The following is a 25,230-nucleotide window of genomic DNA, read 5'->3' as shown; positions in this document are numbered from 1 at the left end:
GGTTACCTGATTGTGTTGCAATATGATCATGCCATGTGTCCACCAATCATGTGCTGCCCCATCTAAGTGTAAAGTGGCATACTTGAGTGCTTCAAATTCAGTCATAATCTTCAAAGATAGGAAAGTATCCACCTTATGAATCCAAGCACGAGCAGTCATTTTTCCACTGCCATCAAATGTGGGTAATACCAACTTGTTGGTGACCTGTTGCAACTCACTGTGTTTATCTACTTGCTTCTGCTTGGCAGCTCTATAGTTCAAGTACCTGTCAAATGTCGATCCATCCTATACATATTCTGGTAATGAATCCCACTCATTCCTCGCTTGTCGGAGTTCATCTACAATATCTGTTATCATAGCATCAGGTGTGCGTGCTGGAGTTTCTTCTCTGAATGTAGGACGTGTGGGTTTGTCAGCTGTTCCAGACCATGTCCTATGTTGTGATCCTGCTATGCTCCTATCATCTTGGTCATTATTATGATTATTCCTCCTATTTTCCCCAATCAAATGTTGCATCATAAGCATCATTGCCTGTGTACTTGCCTCTTTTGACTGTAGAAGCCTCTCCTGTTGCTGTAAAGTCTCATCATCTCGCACACTTCTGGATGGGCTTTCAGAATGTCTCTCAACCATATTCTCAATTATGTTGGCTCTTTTGTAAACTAAATTAAATGGTGGTTGGGTAACCCTATCAGGTTGGCAGGAAATCGCTCTGATACCACTGTAATGACCTGTACCAATAGGCCACTGGATTGATCCAATGGTGGAGACTGAATGCTGAAGATGATATGATGAAAGTGCAACTCCAACTGAAACTCCAAACCAACAATTAAGCACAAGTGAAAGGACTGAAATATCCTTCCCAAAGCTGCAATAATTCAGGTGATCTTTCACACCCTCAATATTGCGTACCAACTGAGAGTTTTCGTTCTCAATGGCCAATTGTGACTACTTGTAGAAACCCTAGGCTCCACAACGCACATTAGCAAAAAGAAATAATAAATCTCGATGATAGGCAATGAGCCCTCAATGCCTATTTATTCTTTTTTCCTTGATAGGTCGGCCTCCCTTTTTAATTTTTCTCTGCTTCTTCCAGCAACCTCTAGAAGATTTAAATTTTTTTTTTAATTTATAAAGTTACCTTGTAATATATATATTTTTAATTGATAACTTTATAATTAATTCCTCCAAAAAAATGGGACATTACATAAAGTTTAGCTTAAATAGAATAGAGTTAATTAGAAAATATCTAATTACTCTAACAAATACTTTTGGAGAACATTGTGTCATGCCCAAACTACGAGGGCAAAAACACACAATCTTTTTATTTAGATAAATTAATAATTATTATAATGGTTACATTTGATAAGTTTGCGATCACAGTTTAAGTATAGGTTCTCTACGTTACGTCTTAAGTTCAAAATCCTGAGGAGGAATAATATATTAAATTTTCTAAGCATTTTAAATTATAATAAGTACTAACTAAAAATTAAGGAAAGACATATAAACTTATTTACTCATCCAAACTCTTAACTATAATAAAAACTTAACTAAATACACTTAATCAAATAAATAAACACTAACTAAATCTAACTTTACTTACCAACTAAATACATTCAAAGTTTTAAAATCAAATCTAAATTAAAGATTACATAATATCTAAAAATTGAATGAATCGAAATCGAAACTAACTTTCATTACTTAAACTTTACTAACCTAAACTAAATCTACTAATTACATTTCAAAATTGGAAACCTTCCAAAACAAATATCAATTTAACTAGCATTGATCCTAAATTACATACTATCGACAAATTTTAGTAATACTAACTTACATCTTTATTTTTAAATTAAGACTAATTGATTTCTTATTATAACCATTAACTTAATTAACATTATATTTACTATTGATCTTAAATTATTAAAAGAAACTTTCTAAATTTAATACTTTATATAAGCAACCAAACTAATCTATTAACTAACACTAATAAAATACAAGCAACCAAACTAAACTAATTTTGAACTAAAAACTTTTTGAATTAACATATATCTTTAAAACAATTCAACAAACATAATTTATAACTATCTTTACAAACAAAAAAAAAAAGTGAAAATCTAAAACAACCTAAATAAAACATTTACTAACTAATACTAATTTAAATATCATCAACTAAATCTATAAAACTAAAACTACATTAATTAACAACTAACCAAATTTAAAACTAACTAAATCTACCACTAACCTCAATACTAACTAGCACCTAACTAACACTAAACCCTACTCTACTAACTATTCTACACCTAACCATCCCCACTTGGCCACTAGCCAAGTTGATTAGACCCCCCCACAAAAAGGGCGCTTCCCCAAGGTTGGGCGTGCTGCACAAGGGATCTGTGCGCATCCCCAACACAAGGACGTGACAAGGCTTGTTGAAAGGGGAGACTCCTAGGAAAGTGGCGTCAGATCCAAGGGTCTCCTCAACAGGTCTTGTCCCCCCCCCCCCCCCTACATAGCATGCACAACAACACTACGCTTCCCAAGCGCTCAGACCTAGAGGAAGTATGCTGACACCCTTCTCCCCATAAATGTGTGAGGTGGTGACCAAATTCAAGGGGAAAAAAAAAAACATTAACATAATGAAATCTCCTTCCAAGGTTAGCGAAATTTAAGGAAGGGCAGGGGGTGACATCATCCCCAAAGACTTTGCACATAAACCTTTTTAAAAACCCTTTTAAATAATAGCATTTTGAGAAGTGACGCCCAAGGTAAGATGGGTAAGAGTTTAAGGCAAAAGTTTATTAGGTGAGAAGATATTAGGATATTAGTTAAGTTATAATTTCTTTCTTTTAAAAAGACTTTTTTTTTTTTTTTCTTTATAATTTTAAATACAAAATTTCATAAAGCAAAAGGGATAAAGAGGGAATCTTTTAGGTTCTCTGTTACCAAAATGGTAACAATTCTTTTCCAATACAAAAGACAGAGAGTTTACTCTCTTGAAACACACATTTTTTGTAAAATTTTTCTAAGTATAGATTTCAAAGCCATGTATATATATATATATATAAACATTGATACAATAGTTTGATTCACATTAACACCATAATCATTTGTTCTCCTATATAACTTGAATTGAATAATTCGACCTTTGTCATTATTTCTTTTTAAAGCAAATCTATAAATACTTGTTACAACCTTAACATACCAAGAATTTGAATTATCCGTTTTGTTCAATAATGCAATAATTGTTTGATTCTAATAATCATGAAAACTGAATCTACATGCATGATCATAATTTTCGTTTTCAGCATATAAGAAAACTGAAAATTTTGCCAAATTAAATTAACATCAATTCCATCCTATTTTTGATGTGTATCCATCTAAATTAAAATTACGATTAAATCACATATTAACCAATTATACTCAAACACCAATTTTATTGGCAAACCTGATTCAAAGGCTCAGCCGAGAAAGAACCAGGAAGAAAACTCGGCGTCGTTGCCATTACAATAAGGTTTTGAGATACAAATTACATAGGATTTCAATCCTAAATTACAACACTTAAATTAAATTTCCTTCATGACCCTCATCAAGGGTTCCATATCAAATTCTGCAACACATTTCTACGAACCGTGGAGGGAACAGAATCTGATCAGGGGACCACAAGCATGACCAAGAAACAAATCAAACATACATATTCATACAAGGCTTTCACAATAGGATTCACAATGAATCAAAACTAGGGGAAGGTGGATTTTTCCAACAGGAGACGTCAGACACAACACCAAACCAGGTGCCCAATCGGGGCTATAAATCAAGAACTTCCGTTCTTCCATTCTTACATGCCAAAACTCATACGTGGTTTGTGTTGACAGCTAGGGGCCCATAACATCCTACCCTCTCTCCCTCTTCTCATCCTGAGAAGAGACTCTACACTGTTGGAGTCCAACTAAAAGGACCTTTCCCGAAATTGGCCACTTCTGCCCTCTCCAAGGGTGAGTAATGCCAAAACACCCATGCAAGAAAATCTCAAAATTCAAACATAAACATGAAAGGAAATCATTCAAAATAACATGGTTTTAAAAGCTTCCCAACATACCCACAAACATACAAACATTCAAACAACAACAAGGTAGCATAAGCATGAAACAAACATGAGTTCTGAACAAGGGAGATGAGAATTCCTACCTTCACAAAGAGGTAATGGCAAATGAACAAGTTTGAGTAGAGCTTTTCCCTTCCTTGCTTCAATCTTCCAAGACTCCTCTCTAAATGTAGAGATTGGGTAACAACCTCCACTAGTTCAAGAAGGGCCTCTAAATGAGCCTCAAACTCAACCACTAAAGGGATCAATAACTTCTCCCACCCACTTACAAATCTAGAAGCTCCTAACTCTACCCATACTATGGTTGACCACTAAGTGGAGGTGAGGTAAGGCAACTCATAGTGACCATTTGCAATTTTCGCACAAAGGTAAAATGAGACTTTTTGAGTGATCTCAAAAGTCAACAAAAGGGGCTTAGGGGTTGGAAAAGACCCCCAACCCATACCCATACCCCTTGGGTATAATTATTTCATGTTTTAAAGCCTTAGGAATAGGTTTAGAGCCAAACAAAAGCTAGGAAATAATTAGGATCAACTAACAACTCTAAAATGCAGATTAAGCTCTAATATGGATTAAGGATGACTAAACTCGATTAAGAACCCAATTAGCAAAAGATACTAACTTAATCCGACTTAGGTCCAAGGGTTACAAAGCTAACCCTAACTAGCACGCTATAGAGCACAAACAATTCATGAGTGTCAAGCGACATTAAAAGAACATAGTTACGAACATTAACATTTACTGATCGCAGAAAGATACATACATACATCTCACAATAAATTTGATTACGAACAACAAGGTTTCCACAATGAGCACATAGGGATCAGTTCTGTTCCTCTGTCGGTTTCCTCGGCTAAAATATCTGCACACTCATTGCACACATCAGTAGTCCCGAAAATCACATGTACATATGTATATATACGTATCAAGAATCACATAAATTAAAACATCCATCTATAACAAAATCAAGGTTCCTCTCATCCTATTCAATTCTTAACCATTTAAAATATCTTAAACCAAAATGTTAATCCTACCTTTTACTTTATTCATCAACATACATATACATAAAACCTTAAATGACGAACATCAATATCTGAAAGTAACATCACACAATATAAAATAATATAATATGTTCAAGTATCTGATAATGTCTCGACATCTCGAGTCGTGAGTATCAAAATGATAAAGTAACAACTAAGGCTACGAAGGGTCAGGGTGAGGCCTCACACATTGTGGAAGAAGTTAAAGACAAATATGAAGTTCGACTCAACACATCACCCACAAAGTGATGGACATGCATAAGTGGTGAATAAGAGTTTGAGGAACTTGTTGAGACGTTTGGTTGGGGATAAGCCAAAGAGATGTAATTTGATTTAACCATAGGTAAAATTTGCATACAATAACTTTATCAACACGAGCATTGGTAAATCACCATTCTAGATAATACATGGAAGTAGTCTAGAAACACTTGTGATTTGAGGAAGTTGGACAAAGGGGATACAAGTAGTGTCGAAGTTGAAGACTTTGCAGAGGACTTGAAGAATTTGCACGAGAGAGTGAGAAAGAGCATTACTAAAATAAATACACAATACAAGACTAAGGAAGATGAGAAAATGAGGCATAAGGAATTTCATATTGGAGATGAAGACATGGTTAATTTGAGGAAGGGGGGATTTCTAGTGGGAACATATAATAAATTGAAGATGAGGAAGTTTGGACCATGTAGGATACTGAAGAAGCATGATTCGAGAAATGTAGATTATGAAGTGGACTTGTCCTTTGAATTGAACATTTCACCAGTGTTTAACTTTTTAGATTTGACAGTATCACGAAGGAGGTGTTGAAGCATAATGGCATATTTTAGCAACTACTTCAACCACAAAAGAAATTGAAGATATTTTGGGTAGTTGTGTTGGTAGGAGCACAAGAAGTAAGACATATGAAGAATATTTGGTCAAATAAAAATGGAGACCCGTTGAAGATTCCTCATGGTTGACAAGGGTGGATGCTAAGCATCTTGGTTTTCCTCTGAACACCTAAGATGCGACATGGTCACTTCTCAAATTACCCTTGGTGTCTGATGCATGAGCATCCTAGGTATAAGGGCAATCTTGTATCACCCAAAAAATATTTATTGTTTATCTTTTCAATTGGCTATCTTAGTGTAGAGTTTTTATTTCTAGAGTCTTACTAGTTTTAGTATGCTCGTCGATCAAGCTCATAACATTCTGATTTCTTCCCAAGAGGTTCATTTTAGATATATTATTCTGCTTGTTAAGTTTCATTGCAAGATAAAGTCTATTCGTGAAGTTATAATTTTTTTTTTCCAGTATTGGTAGCAGGTTATAAAAATTTTAAACTCAGTTTTGAAGGCCTTAGAAGCTCCAAAAAGGGGTCAAACCTCAACTAACTGGAGCTTGCACAAGTTGAGCATTGTAGAGCAGTTCATGACATTTCCAAAATGGGGCCACAATAGTCAATCAAAACAATTGGCGACGAGTTATGATCTTTGGAAGTTGCAGCACCTGAAAAAGAAGAAAACAAAATTCCTTCAAAATTTCTTGAGTTTTGAAAATTATTGAGGTCTACTCTAATATAATAAAATATGATTAATAATATCTTGAGGTTGGTCAACATCAAAGTTTAGGGTTAAAATTTCTAGGACCTTCTTCGGCTGCTAAAAATTTCCTTTATAAGAAAGGCATGTAGGGTTGTTTAGGACAATTTCGAGGATGTATAAGGTGGCTTTGGCTTACATAACATTGTAAAGGAAAATACCCATGTAGCTTTGTATGTCATATTTCCAAATATTGTAATTCCATTTTGTGAAGATAATAAGAATCCAATTTTCCTACTCTTGCAATTTGTTGTTATTTTTCAATTCTATTGTGTATTTTTGTTAAGCAGTGGAGTACCCTTCGTTAGATATCTAATTATATTTGTTTGACAAAGTCTAGGATATCAAACTTGAGATATCTATCATATATGTGAAAATTCTAAGACATGCAACTCATGATTGTTCTCCTATATTATTTAGATACATATATTTAAAGTACCAAAGCTAATTTTGATTTATGTCACAATTTATTAGGACTTTCGCCTAATTCTTAAGATTGTTGTCTATTGATAAATAAAAAAAATATTTGAATTAATTTTAAAATGATTGATAACTATTTATAATTCAATTATATGGTTTCAAACCAACTCATATTTTGTAAGTAGTGGTTTACATGAACCCATATTTCATTATCATCAATGGCCCATCCAACATGCTCATACATTTCTTTTAGATATTGCCCATAAGATTAAACACAAAGATTTTGCTCCCCTTCCTAGTAATTTCTTTAACTCAAGCACCCTTAACCATGAAGATTCTTGATAACCAAGCTCATTTCAATTGTTAACCTATTTGCCAAATGCTTTAGCAATGTAAAAGGATTGTAGCTCTATTGGTTGGTCACAATTGGTGAGGACGATCCAACAAAGGTATAATCCTTGAAGGCACATTTAGGCACGGTTCATATTTTCTGATGAATATGTACATTTTAAAATTAAAACAAATATTATATGACAATTTTAATTTTCCTCTTTACATTTTTTTGAGTTTTAAACTAAAAAATTATTTTCTCACAAAATTTAAAGAAACAATTCTTATAAATGTACAATAACTTATAATCAAAATGATAAAAATACCACTTCAAACTATATATATGTATATGTATGTACACACATGTGTGTGTATGTGTATGTACACACACACACACACACACACAAATAAAAGTCTATTGCCAAAATATTTAATTAATTCTTAAAATATTAGAATTATGTTTTAGCCCTCTTCAAAGTGTAGGCACTAAGGGAAAATGAATGGGGAAGAAAACCCTCGGTTTAGCTTGATACTTTTGTTAGAAATTGGGAAAACTCAAAGACGGGGAGGTGGAGGATGGATTAATATTGCAACACTTTTAGCCCAATTTTGGATTTCAACAATCAACCATAACCATGCATAAACAAATAAACTAAATAACAATGAAGAACATGCCACAAAGAAACTCATAACACCACATTTTGTTAACTAAGGAAACCCTAGCCAAGGTAAAACCTTGATGGGGATGGTACCCACAAAATGATTCACTAATAAAAATTACCATGTTAAGACTTTTGACCATGTTGGGAGTTTATTATATACATTTAGTACATTTGTCCTTGTTACAAGACTTGACCTTGTTAGAGGGCTCAACCTTGTTAGGAGTTGTATTACAAAATGAGCCCACTACTCTTACAACAATATACAACTTATACACGTGGTATAGATACTATACCAATATTGACTTTATTGATATCTTTAAATATTTGATTAGTCCTTGTGTGTTCCTTGCATTTGATCATGCCCATAGAACCTTTTCTTTGCATTGACCATCAAAACATATACTTCCCAACATAAACAAAGTTTGCACAACATAATCATGTACCATATCATAATCATAGATTACTTCGCATATCGAAATTATCTCCTTATATACCCCTTTTTAAAAATCTTTGTCTAGTCGGTTTGAATAACAAAATATGTAACACATTTCCAAATCTTTTTATCTCAATCTGCTAAGTGAGGGTAAACATCTTGTATGTCATCCCTACATTAATAATTTCTTGAATTGTCATGACAATTCAATTCCTTAGTCTAATTATCCGTTTTGTACCATATAATCTAATTCCGCGATAACATAGTGTCTTTATGTTATTTACCCAAAACTCATACCAACATATTAACATTAGCGAACTTAAACATACCATTTAAACTCACTATTCTACCATATTCCCAAATTGTGGCCTTTTATCTACTTCCACTGAAGCTTTTTGACTCAAACTGTGTGACTGCCGACATTTTCTTGGTTTGTACTTTGACAATTTCTTCATCACAACATACCAAAACTTTATCCTAAACATATGATACCTTAACTGAGAATAGTCTTGTCATTGATAACAACATCTAACCATTCACATTAGCCATCTTGCTAACAATCTCCCTTTTTGCCATTGATGACAACACAATTAAAAATTGGCTAAGTGTCAAAAGCTTTAAAAAAAACATTAAAAACTTATCATGTAAAAACTTTATATTCCTCGCGCATATCATTCTAATTAACTTTTATTTCCTTAGTCCTCCTTTGTACATATTTATCTATACTCTTTGCATACATGTACTCTCTTATATATTTTTATTGTCTGTTATCCCCCCTTTGACATTAATGACAAATATGAGTGATCTATGTACAAGTCAAAATTGTAATGCCAGTCTTCTTCTTAATTCACATACCTCAGTACATCTACAAAATTCCTTCTAAGAGTCTCATACTATGTATCCCAAGTTTTCTTCATAGCATCTGCCACTTGTATGATTGCACATATAGAATAGGTTGCTATCTCTGCTCCATTCAAGTCAAGTGATGTGAATGACTCATAACTCTTAATTGAAGACTCCTAAGTTTTAAGCTCTTTCTGCAACATATCAAGTTTGGGGGTTAGCAAACTTCGTAATAAGGTAAATCTCCCCAATACCTTGTCTCTATGTCTTTGAAGTATACTGATGGCATCATAAGTTTTATCAACTACCTTATCCATATCAATAACACTTAGATCTTTTTGTTCAAACTCATTTGCTAGCTGCTCTAGCTTCTCCTCATCTTCCTTGATGCATTTTGTAACATCCTCTACATACTTTGCTGGTATGGTGCATACAATGTAGATCTTCTTACCCTATTGAATGCATCTTCTAATAGCCTCCATACATTCATCGATGACCCGAATGTCATTGTCTATGTTCGCACATACTTTGTGGAACTGTTCAAACTCATATTCTCTTTCTTCTCAAGCTCTAGCTAATTCTGATAGTAAGAAATAATGAGAGTTAAAGTCTTCTATTACCTTTCTAAAATCATATGCAATGTTGTTGCTTGAGAGTGGTGTAGGGATAGGTAATGTCTTTTGCAATTTGTGTAAGGTTTGCTAAAGAATCTTCATGTTCTTTTATGTTTTCTTCTCAGATTGCTCCTTTGCTTTGGCATATGAAAACAATGATATTTGTATAAATACATCTTCATCCATTTCTTCTTTGACCAACTTAGCAACTTCTTGGCTCAAATGACTACTTGCCAACAATGCTTGGAATGAAATGCTTGGATTAATAGGAGTGGGAATTTTCGTTCCTTCTCAACTGTGGTAGTATCTTGCATATTTGTCCTTTGTACAGAGGAAGTAAACTAAGTTTCCACTTGGTTGTTATCATCTACTACAGGAAATGTTGATTTATCTTCATTTTCCATAGATGTTAACTTTGTCTGATCAATTGATCCATATTCTTCTGTCCTTCGTCCTCTCCTAGGTTCTAAACTACTACGTGATTCTAATCCTTATCATCATCACTATAAATCTTACTTGCCATATCTATTGCCTCTGCCATAATTTCACCAATGTTAGTTGTGTTTGTCAGATTGTCCTTTTCTTTGCTCTTGCTCTTCAGGTGTAGCATCTAAAGTCAAAGGTATCCTACTCACAAAGAAACATGGTTGCTTCATAGTGTTAAAGAACTGATTAGTATCATCTACCTCATTAGTAGCCTTATCTGTAGCTTAATTGATAGCTACACCCATTGATCTTCTCTTAGGTTTGGTGACATGTGGCTTCTTAAGACTAGGATCATTTAATACTTCTATCAATAGACTTTCAACCTCTTCCCCTCTTCATCATATAAGCCAACCATTATCTCCACTAATCTCATCTTTGTCCTCAACTTAGGTCTTACATTATCCAATACTTCATGTATCTCATCATATGTCATGAGTGTGCAAAGCTCGCACAACTTATCTTCTCTTATTTTCTTACCCTCTTTAATGCTCTTAACCTCTTCTCATCCAACTTATTAAACAAATGATCAGGGATACTACCCTTGATCTCTACTAAATTCCTCTTGAAATTCTATAAATATTTGATGATAGAATTTTTAATCATACCTTGTTGCTCTTCCTCATACCTCCAATAATACTTCAGAATTTGGTGCAAATTTCCATCATGCTCAATCCAAGCTGTGATGGACTTTAGGTCAGGTTTCCAGTTCTTCCTTTATGCTTCAATGCCAGTCTGTGATTCCTCAGTTGCATATGTAGTAACAGGTTCATCTTGTGCTTCTTCAACCTTCATTGTTTTCTCGCCTTTTTTGTGCCTTCTTCCTTATTCTATGACCTTAGGCTTCTTAGGGCTAGGGCCTTGTGCCTCTACCTTTTATCTTGGGGTCTTATTAGGTCCACTCTTATTTGATTTCATTGTCTTCGCTGATTGAGGAGTCCTTGTAGATCTCCTTGGTGCACTACGAGATTTAGGGGTAACCTCTACTGCTGTAGTTTCCACATCTGCAACATCTTATGTGTCAAATTCCTTCGAAATTGGTTCCTTTTCAAGCTCAGTACTTGTTCCTTCAAGCTTGGTTCTAGTGGGAACTTTGCTTGACTTCTTGATCTCTACTCACTCTCCCTTTTTTAACCCTTCTTGCATGACAATTCTCTAAACCATTTTCTCCACTTTTCTCTTGCTTGGACCCTTATACAATTGTTCTTCGACTTGGCTAGACTTTTCTTTATCAGTTCCCCATCTCTCACATTCCTTGTGAATGGGTGATGCAAGCATCACATTTATATATTGTTCAAGAGTCCCCTCAACAACTTCATATCTCATTAGATGGATAAATATTTCTCTTGGTTTTGTTGCTTCCATGCAAATTATATCTATTTCTACCATGAAACATATAAGTCTATGCATATTTTTCTACAAATTTAGGAATTCTGAATCTTTGCTTCATTTGTTTTTGGAATCCCTTGAACATTCCAAATAATTCTGCACTTATATACCTTTGTATGGCATATGGTAATGCTCAATGATTAAATCCATGGTGCAGTTGTCATATGTACAAGCATGTGGGTGCAATTTGGAAATTTGTGCATAATGTGAAAGAAAATATGTAGTACATGTGATCCAGACATGAAAGATTAGTGCTTATCATGCTTTATCCTTCTCAAGTTTTCAAATAATTATTGTCTTAGGATTTCACATATGTCAAAATTTTCATTTTCAACGACCATCTTGTAGGCTATTCGAATTACTCCCATTGAAATTGAGCTATGCCTTGTATTATAGTGCATCTTGTAGCCTATGATCTTAGCAATGAATATATTTTGTGTTTTCCTTATAATCAGATAGGGTCACAACTCTCCTATCCCACATAGTACCGATATTAGTCTCAATCTCTTTCTTGACCATTTTAATAGCCACAAGTACAATACCAACATTATCGAGTCTAGTCATGAAGTGACTTAGCTCTTCAGTGTTCATTGTTGGCTTATCTCCCAACCGATTTTTTTTGGTCATGTACCCTACTGAACATTACCCTTATCCACTGAAGTTCTTCAAATTCCTCATAGTCTACATACTTCAAAATGTTCAAGTTCTCTAGGTGTGCAAACTTTGGTTCAAGGGTTTTGTCAGAATTATATATCTTCTCTAGGTCTAACCTTATGTCCTCATTCCCAATTGATTCTACCTTGCAATGTATATAGGCCCTAATGTCTTCTACATGTAAGACACCTTGTGGGGTTCGGGAAAACACACCAGTAGGGTCATCCAACATTGATTTGAATGGGTATTTTTAAAACTAATACCTAGGTATTTCCTTGACATTATATAGTTGTGGTTTGTCCATGATTATCTAGCCTCAAATAGAAGCTTAAAACAACTTTGTAATGATTAAGATACCTCGTTACGATTCCACTAGGACATCCACCAATTTCTTCACAAACACTTTCAAATCACTTTGCTTCTTCACTCAAGGCTCTCTGTAGTCTCAAGATGCTCAAATGGTGATGAATAACTCAAATTTTCCCTTTAAATCATCAGAAAAACACTTTTACAATAAATGCATTCCATGTAAGTACATAAAGTTGATGCAATTTACAAAACATGCCAAATGTTACAATGTTCTTCGAAACCATCAAATTAACATTCGGTGAACTTAGATACAATATCAATGATGCCTAACATACCTATAGTTAACTTCACATACATTAATTTATCGATCAAGGGGCCTAATATTTTTTTGGTAAAGTGCTTCCCCTATAGCTATGCTAGCTATTTAGGTTGAAGTAGAAGGTTCAACCCTAGGCATTGCATCCATCTTTCTCTTTGTGCATACTTGTCCATTTTCTTTCCATACCTGTGTGTTTACAACACTTCCTTCTCTCACAAATGTCTTGTCAATGCTTTCATATTGTGTTCTATTGACATTAGCATTTCTTCTTCCATTGTAATTCATTCTTCTGATGTTAATCATAAATCCATTGAATCTACAAAATCTAGTTGTATGCCCCCAAACACTTTCAATTCAACTTTGGATAATTTCAGCAATTGACCATAAAATGCATAAACAAATAATCTGAATAACAATAAGAGCATGCCACAAAGAAACTCATAACACCATATTTTGTTAACTAGGGAAAACTTGGCCAAGGGAAAAACTGTGGTGGGGATAGTACCCACAATATGACATACTAATAAAGAACACATTATTAAGAGTTTCATCCCTTTTCAGATTCTATTACAAACATTTAGTACAATTCTCCTTGTTAGAGGACTTGACCTTGTTAGGAGTTGTACAAAATGAGCTCACTGCTCTTACAGCAATAAACAACTTATACAAGTGGTATATGTACCATACCAAAGTTGACTTTATTGATATCTTCAAATATCTGATTAGTCCATATTTGTTTCTTGCATCTAATAATGCTCATCTGCTCTTCTCTAACCAACAAATATATCCTAACATAAACAAAGCTCACATAACATAATCATACCATAACATAATTATATATCCCTTCACATATCAAAATTATCTCTATATATACCCTTTTCTTTAACTTTGTCCGATTGGCCTGAATAACAAAATGTGTAACACGTTTCCAAATCTTTTTATCTCAATATGCTAAGTGAGGGTAAACATCTAGGATGTCATCCCTACAATACTACTTTCTTGAATTGTCATGACAATTCAATTCCTTAGTCCAATTTTCCATTCTTTACCACATAATTCGATTATGCGAGAATATACCGTCTTCATGGTATTCACCCAAATCTCATATTGAAATATTAACATTAGCGATCTTAAACATATCATTTAAACTCACTATTTTACCATATTCCAAAATTGTGGCATTTCATTTGCTTCTAGTGAAGCTCCTTGACTGAAACTGTGTGACTCAAACTGCACGATTGGTGATAGTTTTCCTAATTTGTACTTAGACAATTTCTTCATTATATCATACCAAAACTTTTTCCTTAACATAAGCAACCTTAACTGATAATAGTGTTGCTATTAATGACAACATGTAACCATTCACATTAGCCAACTTTCCAACATTTTTGCCTTGTTTGAGATAATACATATTCCCCCATCCATGTGAATTTATGGGTTTAAGAAGGCATACTGTTTTAATTCATAACTTTAATATATACATTATTTGATCATCCATTGCCATGAGGAGTTAGAAGGCATTCCTTCTACTACACAAGCATTAATTTATTAAAATGAAATTATCTTTTACTCCTTGAAACTTGGAATTGTTTTTGTGTCGCCAATTTGCATTTTGTTTAAAGATTAGATCACAAAAAAATGTTTGAACATAAGGCTAAGATCACTGTTAGCAAGAGAATTATATTCAAATTTCAGTATGGGGTATCTTATCATATAAGAATAAAAATAAATTCAATTTTTTAAAATTTAATTTTTTTTTTATAGATAAAATAATCCATAAAAGTTAGTTATTAGTAAATTATTATCTTTTCATTAAATTATTTATTATTATTATTAGTTAAATTATATTAAATATTATCTATAATAGGCATTAAGAAATTAACACTTAACACGTCCAAAATACAAAGACAAATATTTTCAATTATGAAGGAGAAGCTAATCATAAAAAACAATGAATGTTACACTATAATCTTATTAAAAAAAAACTACTTTTATTTTTTTATTGAATAAAGTCTAGTCGTGAACTAGGTGATCCATATAAGAGGTCAAGAAGAAAAAAAACTATTTAAAAAAAAATTGAATAGAATAAGGATAAAATAAATTAAATAAAAAAGGGAACCAAATGTTGCAACCAAAGAATAGACTAAAATGACTTGAACAATCAAAATAAACAATATATTTAGAAAACTACCTCTAGGCTTTGTGTCATTAGTGATTAAAAAATCATTATCATCCAATCACAATTTTTTTATTATAATTTTTTTAATAATAAATTGCATACTTGTATAGTATGAGTGCAAATATTTTAAAATATTTGAATTATAAAAATTATTTTTACTAATGTAATTGGCTTAAACCGACTTACCCCTTATATATTAATTTTCAAGAGAACAAATTTATTTATGTTTGCTCCCTCCAAATTTCAGAATGTAATTCTTTTTTAACATTTTAAACCTTAAACATAATATGTTATAAAGACCAAATCTAAATTTTATTAATCATTTATAACTAAAAATATATTTACAAAATAAAATGAAGATTAAGAAATAATACAAATAAAATTAAAATAAGTACTGAAATTAAATATAATTTATAAGTTATAAGTGTTCAACTATTTATATTAAAATTAAAATTATTTATTATCACCATTATAAAAACGAAGAATTGTAATTATTAAATTTATTCATTACTTAAATTACATTTAATTAAAATTAAGATGAACTCATAATATTTTGGATATTATAATTTAATTTCTAAACTTTTTAATTATCATTAATGTTTCTAATTATAATAAAGTTATTAAGTTTACAATAATTAGAAAAAACATAATAATTTGTTATTTCTACTTTAGTTTCTACCATGACACTTGTTAGAAGTATTCCCACTATTTATAATAAATAAATAAATAAATAAATAAATAAAATTTAAATATTTAACACCCTAAATTTTAAAAAGTTGTCTATAGATTCTTAAAGAATTTTGCCATCAATACTTCTAAAAAACTCTTACGCTTTTAAATTTCCAACAAACACTCGTAACAATGCAGGCACCCTTCTACGAAATGGTCCCACCATAAATAGGAGTCCAAAGAGCCGTTAAAATTATGGAAGCCCGAAATGCCCTGAATAAGGACAGCATCGAAAATAAGTTTTTTTGGACTGTTTCTGGGAAATCATACTTTTTACACAACGTGGAAATAATTACAGAGGCGTCCATCGCTAACGTGTTATCGGGGATTCCATTATGTATACGCCTGGTAAACGAATATGCCACCAATACTCTTCTTAGTTCAAAGCGTGGGCAAATCTTCTTCCTTCATCTTTGTACCATATGTTCAGCGATCTTTCCGGCAAATCTTCTTTCAATCGATTAGTTAATTTCCCATTGCTCCCCACAGGGTATGCTTGATGTCTGAATAAAAACAGCCATGGTATTGCTGGGTAGACATCTTTTTAATACGATCGTTCTCTTATTCTTAGGAATATCTAATGGGTGTCAGGGTCTTTCCTATGCAATTTCAAAAGTGGCAGAGGATAGAGGATTTATGCAGATCACCGTCTCTGAAAAAGGCCTTAACTTTGTCAAATACATTCTCGTCCAGCAGGCTCTGCAATCTCTAGTTCCCTTACAAATACCTGCTATAAAAAAATCGTTGTACGTGCCGTTAATTGCCCACTTCAATGCGGAAGTATATAATTCGTCCATTGTCAACGTTGAAGTGCCTGTGTCGTCCATTCAATTGGGCTCGGAAGGAATCAACATTATAACTTCAGAAGTGGAGGTGAATTTGACTATGCAATGGAAATATTACTATACAACCTGGTTAGTGCCCTACCCGGTATCTGACGAAGGACGAGCTTCTGTGACGGTAAGGTGTCTCTGATTCCTTGAATTTTGTAAATCGCGCTGAATGACTATTCAAATATTTTATATGCAACCCTGAGATGCAAGACAAGCTATTCTAATATTAACAGTTCTGTCTGAGATTTGTCCTTCCTACTTGCAAAGCACAACCGGCTAATAAAATTCTCATCAAGTCGGATCATTTTTTATCGTTATAGTACTTGCAAATGATTATGAAGGTGCATTCCCAATTTTCCGTCCCCGTATGTGCGTAATTTACCTATTTACATATTGTTTCTAAGACTTGCTTTCCCTTGTGTCACATTCTCGCATTTCCCTACCCCATCGAAATATGACTCCGTGAATGATAGTTGTAGTCAGATGGATCTTCTCATTTATCACGCATCGGGCGTTTGTTTGTCATCAGTTCGTATAGATGGGCTTAGAGGATTTACGTCTAAATCACAGAACAAACCAAATGAATTTGCCTTGACATTAGTTCCCATTTAAAAATTCTGTAAATTGCCTCACCTTTCTTTGATATACACCTGCAAGCTTTGACTTGAACATACGCTACCGGAGACTATGTCCACCAATCCTTTACACTTCTTGTAAGCAATCAACATTGGGCTTTTGCTTGTCTTTGGTTTGTTATGTGTGTAGACGGGCTTGGAGGATTTAGGATCTAGATCACAGGCTAAATCAAATTAGTTTGCCTTTACACTGCTTCACATTCAAAAAATCTGCCTTTGCTTCATCCTGGCAACAAACTTAGATTGGTGCACACCGTGCCAGAGATTATGTCCACCATGTTGGATTTTAATCCAGAATTTTGAAAAAAATAAAATAAGAAATAACCAAAAAAGATGCAAGAGACACATAAAAATATCCTGGGAAAACCTTTCGAGAATGAAGGGAAAAACCCAGCCACTAACAACAAAAAGATCATTTTATTGATAATGATATTCAAGTTTACAATGCCTTTTGCTTGAAGCAATTTATATAACATAAAGAGAGACACTTCACATTCTAATCGAATGTCTCTCTAACTTCCCAAAACATAAATTTTATTTTCATAAACAACTATTTGTATTTTCATGCCTCAACGCATGTCAAATGACATGTCTTTATATTTAATACTACAATTTAATTGGAAGTGTCCTCTTCAGCTGAAGGTCACCAAAATGATAATAACGTCCATATTTCTAGAGATAAAGATCTCTATTGCAACTATAATCTTCAACTCTCCTTCTTAGCTAGAGAGATATCTTTAGCTGAACAGTCACACAAGGCTGCAATCAAAATGTCAATGATTAAAATCTAATTATATGGATACTATAAAATTCATGGAATCACTCACCATGAAAACCCTGCAAGAAACACAACCATCTTTCATCATGATGTTGCCATGGAATCTCTCAACATGACACTAAGAGAACAATTTACTCATTGTTAAATATCATGGAATTGCTCAACATGATAGTCCTGTGACAATTACTCATAATCATGTGATCACTCAACATGAAAAAACTGCAAAAATTACAATTACCTTTGATTACGACTCACTCAAGGTGTCATGGAATCTCTGAACATGACTAGTTATTAAGGTTTACAACCAGCATTTTATCACGGACTCTCTCAATGTGATACAGTCATGGACTCTCTCAACATGATTTCCAACTCCCATCACAGAATCTTTCAACGTGATGCCATCATAGACTCTCTCAACATGATGTTCACTCCCAGAGTGAAAGAGTTATCAGGTCTATAACTATTATGAGTAAGAATTCATAATCAACAAGAAATGCAACACAGCTAAGACTCGTTTCCATCAAGAGTTTCTAAAACCTATTATAAATGGAAATCATAGCTGAAACTCATTTCCAACGTAAGTCTCAACATCTATAATACCAAAATATCAACAATATCAATGAAAATGACGGGGATTCCATAAACACTCCCTCTTAACAAGAACAACCACAATAAGAGAGTTGATGTTACCTCCCTTTGAGATTGAACATCTCCCTCTAAACATAAATATGAACCATCAATGAAGAAACATCATCATCTTCATAATATTAGCTCATCTCATAAATTCTTGTTGCATCCTAGTCCTGCAACCAAGAGAGATAAACCTATTATATAAAAATGCAGATACCAGTTTATGATCAATATTCAAAATGAGATACTTATCTCTTTTGCTGATTTTCCTCAAGAAGAGTCTTAGCATCCAAAATGCATGAATATTGCAAACCAGAACCATCGTATAATCAACTTCCCCCTGGTGTGGCTCCAGTAGAAATTCAACTGAAAGCCTTTACCGTCAGATACAGTATATGGAATGCAACATCATGGAAATGTTGTCTACATATGATGCCCTGTTATCAAGACAGACTCCTTATAATGAGCCAGCTGAGACGATGCCATCTCACCACTCACATCAAACAAGAAAAAATAATCAACTAAGCCAGAAAAATCTCTCCTGAAAATGCAGATCTCATGACAACCTGTCATTTCCATCAGGTATAGATACTGTGATTCTGATGTTAGAACCTGTATCCTGTTGAAGTCCCTTTAAATACTACTGCAACAGAGATATTCGTTGTTCCTGGAAATTTGATGAGTTCTTTATTTTAATTTCTTCTGGAAGCATACTTTAATCATTACAGACGCCCGTTGTAGTTTTCTTCTTCACTTTCTTCAGTTCAGCTCATGAATCCAGTAGTAATTCAAAGTACGAAAAAAAAAAACACTGCACTATGAAATCACACCGAGGAGACACGACGATAGAAACTCTAGATAATATACGGCACTCACAGATTGATGCCATTCTTTTCATGGCCATAAAACCTTTGATTTGTCACCTTATGTCTGTATAAACATAAGGTTGGTTGATCTGGCAGACTCTTACAAACATAAAAATGCTATCCCCAACTGTATCATTAACCAAGTGGAGACAGAATAAGGCAAATTTGATACACAAAATTTGCAAGGTTCCAAAAAAAATCCTCAAAGCGAATGCTGTACACATTAAATTCAAGCAGAGCGCACACTGCAGGGTGAATTCATACTCCAAAACAAAGTAAATTTTGAAATAACTTTTCAACCCCTCCAACGAAGGAGACATGAATGACACTTCAAAATTTGCAAGCGAGAATAAATATGGTGATCTTTTCAAATAGAGAGATATAGAGCCATGCACAAACAGAAACTTCTGGAGTCCATATGAGCCATGCATGATAATAGATAGATTAAATCCCAGACGATATCTGGATGCCGACAAAGCAAAACACAATACTTCCAAATGACTAGAGCTTAGGTCGTAAACTCGTAGAACCAGATCATATGGGTCCAGGGATAACTTCAGGCGAAGAGTGACTTGCAGATTGAATCATACAACAATAGGTTGGAACTGCACGATTTCATCAACCACACGATGCATGTCCAGGTGTAGCTGTTGTCGGTGACTCTTTATCTCCCAAGAATCCAGTATGCGTATTGTTACAATGTGTCTTCATAGCCGCCGACGTGAATCCAATTGTAACATCTCCAAGGTATGCCATTACTCAGCAAAGATAATACATGCCACACGAGTAGCTTAGATAATGCATGCCACATGAGTAGTTTCAGAGTCAAAATTTTTGAGGAGCCTACTTGAATAAACCAAGGCCTTGATACACAACATGCAAAAGACCACTTCTCCTCTGACAATTGAGAAAAAAAATTCTATATGCTAATTCAATAAAAGACCGTTCAACCCCAGAATGAAAGACATGATCATCAAGATACTATGCATGTCACGGATATCCAATCAGACTTCTCTAAACAGGCAGCAAGAAAATTTTCCACACTCCTTCCACGAACATCTGCATTAGATTGATGGCCTTATTGATGACAAGAAATACCACAGTCAAGTTGATTGAGAAATGGTGGGATCCGTTTGGCATAACTGTGACAAATGGGATATTGTGCCTTGCTCTCCCATAAGACACATGGCAGAACACAGAAGACTGCTACTACAGATTCAGTGAAATGGTCATCCAAACAAGCTGATAGAGAACAGGAAACCTCATAGCACCAATACAAAAATTAGCTCACTCAAACCATACACAATCATAGATAATATCGTGATAAATGAACTGATGACGGTGATTAAAAGGAAAAGTAGCAACATCTTTATTATCATATGATCTGGTAACCGTCCAAGAAATATATAACCAAAAAAAATAGCAATCAAGGCTACTTCAACAATTTCAGTACCAGATTCTCAAAGCTCCATAAGACCATGGTACAATGAACCTGGCTCTGATTACCATGTTGGATTTTAATCCAGAAATCAGAAAAAAACAGCAATAACAAATAACCAAAAAAGATGCAATAGACACACAAAAATATCCTGGGAAAACCTTTCGAGAATGAAGGGAAAAACCCAACCACACACAACAAAAGCTCATTTTATTGATAATGAAATTCGAGTGTACAATGCATTTCGCTTGAAGCGATATATATTTTACAAAACATTGAGCATGTTTTCACCACTCACATGTTAATCGTATGAAATAATTGTAGTAACGGTTACGACAATTAGATTTGATACTCTAGCTGTGAATGTAAATCCAACACAACTATTTTGTTTCCATATTGCTGATATTCTTAGCATGTTATTAGCTGTATGGAGGACAAGATAGAGGACATAATTAGGGAAGTTTGTTATTTAAGCGGGCATACCAGGTATTATCCTGATATTTGAGAAGCTTCTGCACAGATTCAGAAACCTGCAGGTCTATCATTCCTGTGAGAGGGGAGGATTATAATGCATAGGCATGAACGATCAGACCTTTACCATGATTCAGAAAAGTGCTTTACCATAACTGATACCCAATTTTACAGTCCAGAACTTCACAACTTGCAATGCACAAAAAAAATGCAAACTCAGGAGTTCTCGCAGGTCATATTCTGAAAATTTCGCTTCACGAGTTTAGATGTTCACACCATCACATGTGAAACAGTTTTCATTATGTGTTTCATTTCTAAGACTCATTATTGTAACTGGTTTCTGAAAGTCAAGTTTTCTAACTATCCCCATAAGGATATAATTAATTGCACCTAGTTTTCTTTTGTGTTTTGACTGTGAATATGATTGTGAGTACGGAACAGAAATTATGGTATGGTAGAAGGTATTACAATCAACAAGCAGTCGGAACAGAAATTATGGTGCAAAATCAGATTGTGGCTGGAGCAAAATTTAATGAAGATACAAAAAAACTTGTGAAGTGTATGTTGAAAAATGAAGCAGAGATATTAATGAGCGAAGAAGATGTAATGGCTAGCATGCCAGAATCCAGAGGCCTGCAAACCCTAGCCATTTTGCTGATTTTATGGGCATTGGATGCCACATCTGCCATTTGCTACATCTTCGGGCTAATTTACCTGTTCAGATATTGCAAGATTTAGATGAGGCATTTTGCCTTTATGAGGTCGTGGAGCTCAATTGTTGCGCAAATTGGAGCGCAAGTGCCATTGAGCTAGTAAGCAGACAGATAATAAATACAATTTCCTTTATTGGCTGGATGATCCTTCGGATTCCTTGTATCTCCAATGATATTTCATTGCACACATAGAGCCTACCCTTCTCTGCAGATTGCACTATTATTCATGCTGCCTCCATTATGATGAGAGCAGTAGGCGCTTTGCTATCCGATATGAAAAATGATATTGAGCCCTGTGGTAGCACGATCACAAGCTGTTTGCATAGAATGATTACAATATCAAAACAAAGTGGATAGGTCAAGTGTGTAGAGGAGGAAAATCAAACCACTGCGAAGGGTAGTTAAACCCCCCGAAGACATGAAATCTAACTCTCCACTTGGAGCAAACCTTCGGGGCAGTATGACCTCTATGTTTTTTCATTTTAAAACAAATATGTGTGACCTGCAAAGGCTAAGAATAAAAATACTTATACTATAGAAAATGAAAACCCAAGTTATCGGGACCTCCCAGATGACCTTGCTAGCTCTTTGCCAAGGGTGTTCGGGTGGGTCTAGGATAACAGTGCAGTGTGTAGATGTGCTGTACAAACAGAGCTCAAGGAGACATACTGAAAGGTGCCAAACAGCCAATGTCTGGTTCTACATGCTAATTGCAATGAAACAACAATAAAAGCAAAGTACAAATTAGCAAAGAGATAATTGAAATGACAAAGGAGAAAGAATACTTACTACAAGTCCAAGCTATGAAGCCTCCAGTGTGAACTCCATCCTTCTCCTCTGTACTTACACACAACCGAGGGCAAATTTTTTGGGGTGGTTGTTTTTAGAGGGTTGCCAGGTCAAAACTTCATTTGGTGTTTCCACGTCCACAAACAACCTCTAAACACTATATTGATCCAGGGGATGAAAGAGATAATTGTAACAAAATAGAACAATTGATATGCTAAGTAAAGGACAATGAAGTGCACAAACAAATCACCTCTCTTTGAGACCAGAAGTGGCATAGCTCACTAGGACAAGGAATGGTGGTGCCTTCCAAGTCAACAAAGCTTTGGTAGTTGATAATGGTGTTTTGATCATATTGGAAGGTGGAATAGAAAGTGCAAGAATGCTAGTGAAAGTGTGGGAAAGCAACTAGAATGAGCCAAAGAATGCAAGAATATGAGAAGATTCATGAAATGAGGCCAATTTAGCAAGGTATAAGGGAATGGGCATTGTCTCGATTTTGGTGTGAGCCCACAAGGGTGTTACATTACCATGAATTAGAGGATAATAATTCAGTGGTCAACTCAGCTGTAGATATTTGGAGGATGAGAGTGTGGTCCACGGTTGTCTCCACGATATGTATGTGTCCATGAATAATCAGGTCCAAATGGTTAGGAAAACAAACATGGCAGTTTGATGGAAAGGGAAGGTTGACATTGTCTTAGATTTAGCTAAAGCAAAAGGCCTATACTATGTAAAATTGCATTGTGTGCAACTTATGACGTTACATTTTGCCTTCACTTTAGCTAGCATATTATAAAGTGATGCATCTTTAGTAGAGAGAGGGTCAATAGAGATATACCCAAGATGTGAAGGGGAAGTAGAATCTTCTAGCTGTGTGGAGTTGCCCCAAGGGAAGAGACCTGAGTCAAACCTTCGTGAGACAATGCTAAGTGATATCGTCACAACAACAAACATGTTAGATGAAAGTGAAAATGGTTACAAAAATTGATCATAGGTATTGAGATTGAGATCAAATACTAGATGTGATCAAAGATATTTAGACAATGTTGAGGGTGACAAGTTGTGTTATGCCGAGGATCATATATCATAATATTGGCCTTCAACAAGTAGTGTTAAGCCACAAATAAAGATAATTAGGTATAAAAGATCATAAACAAAGTGTAATAGTTTGGCCCACACACTAGGCAACAAATATGATCACATGATGAGATTAGATAAAAATCGAGATAAGGAAGAGATCATGAGATAAATATAAATGAGATTAGGAGATGGACAAATAGGCCTCCCTTAGAATGATTTGCATTCCACAAAGGGGAACAAAAGTCATTCTAAGGAGAAGAGATGTTGTATCATGAAAGCATAATGTGATGTCTCCATGCATTGTTACCTTGTAAGAAATAGCTCATGGAACCACAACATCAACAAGATCAATAATAAACAAGGGGATCCAATTGGCTAGGGCCAGTAGAATTAATAGTAGTGACTTCAAGACATATGTATCATAGCCTCATATTGATCACTCATCGTTTCATGAATTTTTAAGATCTTAGGAAGAAGAGCACGTGATGACAATTAGGTCCAAGCACCAAGAGTCATCCAAGGAAAAGGTGGCTAGATATGTTAATGGTGTGAGACTTAACACTCAAGATAACTTGAGTATGTTGAGGATTAGTACAATTGGAGATGCTTATTACCATGCCCTAAAGGTAAAAGATAAGTTGAAGAGCGCGCTAGTTACCCCTAGGGTTAGGTATAAACCAGTTGTTGATAAAGGCAAAGATAAACTGGTGTTAGAAGTTTCAGGTAAGGAGCAAACACAATGGGGAATTCAAAGGCACTTGTTTATAATGTAGAAATGTTGGTCATAGAACCTTCCAATGTTTGGTTGGTTCTAGCATGGGTGAACTAAACCTAGTAGAACATGAGGAACGAGTAGAGAAGGTTGGACTTGTTGAAAGATAAGCTATGTTCCCCGGGGACGCGTACCCTGCCTA

The 25,230-nt window shown here is 34.5% G+C and overlaps 1 protein-coding gene across 3 annotated transcripts in view; it reads left to right on the top strand.

The window, feature by feature from the left end:
- The window catches only part of LOC149532677 (lipid-binding serum glycoprotein family protein), a 106,903-nt gene that overhangs the window by 23,701 nt on the left and 57,972 nt on the right, over window positions 1-25,230 (top strand). Inside the window, exon 1 of one of the 3 annotated variants that reach the window (XM_089807442.1) lies at window positions 16,264-16,431. The exons of 1 other annotated variant lie outside the window; for it this stretch is intronic. In XM_089807442.1, coding sequence (XP_089663568.1) covers window positions 16,279-16,431 — 153 coding nt within the window. In that variant the 5' untranslated portion in view covers window positions 16,264-16,278. Of the gene's footprint in view, window positions 1-16,263; window positions 17,044-25,230 lie in introns of those variants that run through there. One more of the 3 variants, XM_089807441.1, reaches the window with a different exon arrangement.

This window comes from Cupressus sempervirens, chromosome 10 (assembly GCF_028749045.1).
Source record: "Cupressus sempervirens isolate cs-2001-9-10 chromosome 10, ASM2874904v1, whole genome shotgun sequence".
Lineage (NCBI taxonomy): Eukaryota > Viridiplantae > Streptophyta > Pinopsida > Cupressales > Cupressaceae > Cupressus > Cupressus sempervirens.
Note: the sequence above shows the minus strand (reverse complement) of the source record. Positions and strands in the feature narration are given on the sequence as shown.